The sequence below is a fragment of the Pristiophorus japonicus genome, chromosome 12 (genome assembly GCF_044704955.1).
Source record: "Pristiophorus japonicus isolate sPriJap1 chromosome 12, sPriJap1.hap1, whole genome shotgun sequence".
Lineage (NCBI taxonomy): Eukaryota > Metazoa > Chordata > Chondrichthyes > Pristiophoridae > Pristiophorus > Pristiophorus japonicus.
The window spans coordinates 181284211-181290237 of record NC_091988.1 but is presented as its reverse complement, the minus strand read 5'-3'; the positions used below and the strand labels follow the sequence as shown (position 1 = coordinate 181290237).

The 6027-nt window shown below is 46.5% G+C and overlaps 1 protein-coding gene across 2 annotated transcripts in view; it reads right to left on the bottom strand.

Annotated features, from left to right (window-relative positions):
• Positions 1 to 5686, bottom strand: part of aar2 (AAR2 splicing factor) — a 14173-nt gene extending 8487 nt beyond the window's left edge. Inside the window, exons 1-3 of one of the 2 annotated variants that reach the window (XM_070896248.1) lie at positions 5602 to 5657; positions 4231 to 4558; positions 2429 to 3194 (exon numbers count right to left, since the gene is read on the bottom strand). In XM_070896248.1, the coding sequence (XP_070752349.1) occupies positions 2429 to 3185 (757 nt within the window). In that variant the 5' untranslated portion in view covers positions 3186 to 3194; positions 4231 to 4558; positions 5602 to 5657. Of the gene's footprint in view, positions 1 to 2428; positions 3195 to 4230; positions 4559 to 5601 lie in introns of both variants that reach the window. The other variant, XM_070896247.1, reaches the window with a different exon arrangement.
• Between the last annotated feature and the right edge of the window lie 341 nt (positions 5687 to 6027).

Here is a 6027-nt window from a genome sequence, read left to right as displayed (position 1 = left end):
GGGGGGGGGAAGAGAGAGAGAGAGGGGGGGGGAGAGAGAGAGGGGGGGGGGAGAGAGAGAAGAGAGAGAGAGAGATGGGGGGGAGGGAGAGAGAGAGAGAGATGGGGGGGAGGGAGAGAGAGAGAGAGAGAGGGGGCGCCGGGTCGGGGAACAAGAGCGTGGGTCGGGTCAGGCGGGGGGGGGGGGGGGGGGGAGCGGGGGTCGGGTCTCGGGGCGGGGGAGAGCAGGTGTCGGGTCTGGTCGGCGGGGGTGGGAGCGAGTGTCGGGTCTGGTCAGGCGGGGAGCAGGAGCTGGCCGTGGGAGGAGCCCCAGTGAGGCCATTGGGCCAGGGCTAGGGGCTGCTTGTTTCGGGCCCCTCCCACACAGTTCGGCGCCTGGAGCTACTGCACTTGCGTGCCGACTGTAGCGCGCATGTACAGAGGTCCCGGCACTGTTTTCAGCGCCAGGACCTGGCTCCGCCCCCCCACAGCTTGTGCTGACTGCGCCGAGTGCCACAGGACCTGTAAGTCGGTGCAGAATACCGAGGATTTTCTTAGGCGCCGTTTTAGGCACGAAAAACGGGCGCCCAGCTCGGAGGGGCGCCCGTTTTTTTTCTTGTGGAAACTTGGGCCCATTAAGTGCCCATCCAACCATCTCAATGTATTAAAAACACAAACTGTGCTTGGAAAGAAAAGGCATTAGTCAATGGAACATAAATCTCACAGAGGTGATTCACACTATGAGCCCTATCCTTGGGTCAAGCAGTGTTACATAAATTAACTGGAAATGTTTGCTTTAAAAGGATTACTGTACAGTGCTGCTTTGCTGTACCATTAACCTTGTCCCCATATTATGCAGCAAGATTTGTCTGAATAGATTTTCTTCCATGTTATTTTATTCCTTTTAAGTCATAAGCATCCACTGTTTGAAAGAAAAAACAATCAATAGCCCCCAAATCCATACAAAAAATTAGCTTCTCCACAATTTTGTCAAAATTTGTAAAAAAAAATATGAACCCATATTGAAATTTGCTCTTTAAACCTAAGTCAACATATATTTGATGTTCCTTCAGTTTCATAAAACAAATTTATTTACGTAGAATCAAATTTGGTAGCACAATTCAAAATCTACTCGCACAACAGAAACAAGAAATTCTGACAGCTCAAGATCATTTTCCAGATAACTATGAGTTATCGGGCTGCAGGAATCTAATTATCAGTTCAATCTTTGCTCAGCACTTGTTTACATACAACAAAGTGAAAGTATATCAGAGCAAGTGGCGGTCTCATCTAAAACAATTTTGTTACATTTTGCTCAGCAAGGTTTGGAATGGTCAATACTCAGAAATAAAGCTTTTGCTACTTCTGCCCTCTGGTGTCAACAGCAAGCACTCCCAGGTAACTTACAGCACCAGTTAAATGTAGGCAAAGTTACACTATGTTCCCCCAACCGTATCTTCTCACTCCAAACTAGAACATTTTCATTTTTCCAGGCGAACCATGACTGCGACCGCTAATGTTGCACAAAATGGAAACTGTGGATTTCACATTCAAGAAAGAATTTGATTCAGACAGAGCAAATTCATTATGAAGAAAGGTTGAGCAGGTTGGGCCGATACTCATTGGAGCTTAGAAGAATGAGAGGTGATCTTATTGAAACATATATGATTATGAGGGGGCTTGACAGGGTAGATGCAGGGGGAAGCTAAAACTAGAGGGCACAGTTTCAGAATAAGGGGTTGGCCATTTAAAACGGAGATGAGGAGGAATTTCTTTTCTCAGGGGATCGTAAATCTGTGGAATTCTCTATCCCAGAGAGCTGTGGAGGCTGGGTCATTGAATATATTTAAGATGGAGATAGATTTTTGAACGGTAGGGGACTCAAGGTCCAAGAGGAGCAGGCAGGGAAGTAGAGTTGAGGCCAAGATCAGTTCAGCCGTGATCTTATTGAATGGCGGAGCAGGCTCCAGGGGGCAAATGGCCTACTCCTGCTCCTATTTCTTATGTGCTTATGTAATACACAAGACCAATATAGCAAACATAAGAACATAGGAAATAGGAGCTGGAGTAGGCCATTCGGCCCCTCGAGCCTGCTCCACCATTCAATATCATGGCTGATCTTCTACCTCAACTCCACTTTCCTGCTCAATCCCCATATCCCTTGATAGAGAGGAGAGACTTGAGTAATTCATTCCATCTGTCTGAACTTGATTTAAACCCAGGTCCCAGAGACAAGAACAAAAGACTTACCATTCTGTCATTCAGGTGTGCTGAGTTTGTTTTATGCTGGAATATCTTTTAGAGGAGAATCACACAGCACAGAATGGGGTCACTTGGCCCATCGCTCCAGTGCCAGTGCCAGGTCAACTCCAAATACAATTTTAAAACCTTCCTGGAATTCACATTTTAAACTGTAAATTACAACATCTCACATTTTACAACATACTAACCTAATATGTCTTTTGGGTTCGAAGAGTACCGTTGGTTTATTATAGTTTCCAGAGCATAGCTAAAGTCCATGCTGCACTTTGTGATTTCAGCTGGGGATGCCCCCTCTGGATACTTCTGATTCGGGATCTGTGTGAACCTGATCTCTGTACCAGCCTTAATCTTCATCTTGGGCAGCCTGGCCAAACCCTCCTCATAGCTCTTGCACAATGTATCATAGGGCACTAGATTCTGCTCTACTCGATCCTTTGTATGTGGCATTGCGAGCTCTGGCTGCACTTCAGAAAAGGCACAGATTTTTCCACTTGCAGGCTGCAGCCTCTGAACCAAGGGCTCTGTAATGTGATTGGTCAGAGACACCCATCTTTTCAATGTTTCATACGGATACGCCCCCAGAGATTTGTCTAGGTCAGTCAGATTCTCTCTTATCCGCTCAATCTCTTCCTCGGAGACCTCAACTAGAACTATTTCTTCTTCTTTTTTGTCCCATCGTTTAACAAGAACGTCCCTCTGCTTCAGGTGGAAGAAACAACCAGTGCGTGGTCCTGTTACCCGAACGTCTCTGCTATTCACAGCACTGTAATGCATGAAGTGGATTCCCGGCGGGATCATCTTTACCCCTTTAAACTTTGGGCCCACTTGCCAACAGTTATAATCGATGCCAAATTCAGTGCCTTCAGGAACACCAAGTATAACAAGAGTGCCTCCTTCAAAGAACAACTTTTTGGCCAATTCTTGATCCATTTGCACAGTAGCCATGTCTTTGATCTGTGTTACAAAGAGTGAGAGAGAAGAATTTACTTTGATGTTTCATTACCATCCATTAGGATCTTACATAGACCATGTTTCCATGACTCGGTAACACCATCTCAAGCAGCACTTAATACTGATTGTCACAGTTGTAACTTGTTACTGCTATTTTGTGTTGGCCCTCATTTTAGTTTATTCCCAACCTTCATATTTGTGGAATCCTCCCTGTAAAGCAACCCTACCCCCACCCTTCACACATCATTACCTCAAAACCGGATTTCTCCGAGCTGACCTCCCTTCACAAACAAACTTAATCTACTACAGACTGGCTCCTGTGCCACACAAAGTCCTGCGTATCTATTTTACCCACACCCTCATCTTCTTCCAAGATCCACTGCCTCCTTCCACATCAGCAAACGGAGTTCAAGATCCTTGTTCCCATCATCAAATCCTTCCGTGGCTTTTCTTCAACCTGCTTGGAAAGTGTGCACTCGTTTAATATCCTTGCCCACACCATCTGTTTTTCTGACAGGATTATTGCTTGTTCCCCACTCCCTCCACAGTACCTTCACAGGCTGATTTTTTAACTCAACACATTCATTTCCTCTGAAATTCTCTTTCTAAATCAGTGTACATTACTACCTCTCTTTGCCTTTAAAACATTCTCTGAAAACTTATCGCTTCAAACATTTTTTTGGTTGTACCACCCCCCCATCCTCATCCCATTTCAAATTCCTTAACTAGTTGCTTGCTGTCCACCTCTCTGCCTTGCAAAGCACAGAGATGCAGGAGAATAATTTTATAAATGCAAGCTGTGACTATAAGTCGTCACTCAATCAATCCTTTCAAGGATCAGGATCATAGGCAGTCCCTCAGAATCGAGGAAGACTTACTTCCACTTTTAGAATGAATTCTTAGGTGGCTGAACAGTCCAATGCAAGAGCCACAGTCCCTGCCACAGGTGGGACAGACAGTCATTGAGGGTAAGAGGGGATGGGACAGGTTTGCCACACGTTCCTTCAACATCCTGCACTTGTCTTCCGCATGCACTCACCGACGAGTCTCGAGGCGCTTAGCACCCTCCCGGATCCACCTCCTCCATCCAGGGTGGTCTTCGGCCAGGGACTCCCAGGAATCAGTGGGGATGCTGCACTTTACCAGGGAGGCTTTGAAGGTGTCCTTGTAATGTTTCCTCTGTCCACTTTTGGCTCGTTTGCCCTGAAGGAGTTCAGAGTAGAGCGCTTGTTTCGGGTGTCTCGTATCTGGCATGCGGACGACATGGCCTGGCCGAGGACGCTAATGTTAGTGCGTCTGACATTCTGAATAACTTACAGGTGATGGAACTTGTCAGATTGACCAATATCTCAATCACTTCTTCTAAACTGCAACAGAAATCATCCATCAATAAATTATGAGACACATTTTTATTAAGACAGATAAATTACTCAGTCTGTGCAACAAATCTTATACTTGGACCAAAGGTTTCTATTTAGAATTGCTCGTGCTCTCTTTTGGCAACATCATTCAAACAGAAGGCTAGCAACTTACTGAGGATATTTATGCGATCAAATAACTTGAAGGAACCATAGCCACTTGCTTATTCCTGAGCATCAGCTCTTTGTGAAGGGCAGGTAGATTCACACTAATGAAAACAGGCTGCATAAGCTTCAATTCCCAAAACACAAGTCCAAACAACAGAAGTATCAAAACTTTTTGCCTTTTTGGGTTGCTTAGGTTCTTACCAAAGAGCCCTGTGGCAATTACATAAGTTAATTCTAAGTTCCCATTTTGCCAAGCTGCGGATACTATGGTCTGACTGAGTGTGCTGATTTAGGATGTTATCCGCAATGCTACAACGGTTCTAAAACAGCACTTCAAAACCGGAAATTCAAACAGAATAAACCAGCGGGTTAAGAAACAAACGAAAATAGAACAGAGTTGCATGGGCTTTTGTCGGCCAGACTGCTGGGGCCTTGGGGCTGGATATGTCCCACATACCATAGGCTGGACACTCCTACTGTCATAATTGGCCAGGAGAGAGTGGCCGAGCAAAACTATTTTATAAATTAATGTTGAATCTGACGGAAGTGTTAAAAAAAATGCATTCCCTGGCATCATTCAATGAAAAGAAGAGAAAACAAGAATCTTCAGCTGACGGATTCTAGAACCCTGTAATGATCTACTTTTTAAAACAAACGAATATAAACATGGAGGAGACATTAGTTATGGAGCAATATTTGGTACAATGGCTCATCTGTCTTGACAAACGCCAGTGGATTCTGCAATGGCACGCCGGCTTCTCGATCACACACACACAGGTGGATGCGGCTCCCGAACTTTAAACGGTCCGAGGTGTTTGTGAAGGGTGTCTGTGTGGGCTCCGCCTGCCTCAGTGTGAGCGGCTCAGTCCCCAGCCCGCACTCACCGCCAGAGCCCGAGCAAAGGCCGAGGAGCCTGCGGCCCGCTCCCGCTCCGCCCGCGGCGCTCTCCCGGTGAAGGTCAGCCCAGCTCCTGGCCACCAAACCGCCAACGGCTGCACAAACACTCCGTGCACTTCCTGTTCCCCCGCCCAACTCCTTCCGTACCCGCTCCTCCATCCGTTCCCAACATTATAGTTCCGGCCCTGACACTTGGGGCGCTGCTGTCAGCTGTGGCTCGGTGGGCAGCACACTCCAAGAAACATAGGCCATCGAGCCTGCACCGCCATTCAGTATGATCATGGCTGACCAGTGCCCCATTCCTGCCTTCTCTCCATACTCCCTGACCCCTTTAGCTGTAAGGGCTACATCTAACTCCCTTTTGAATATGTCCAACGAACTGGCCTCAACAACTTTCTGTGGCAGAGAATTCC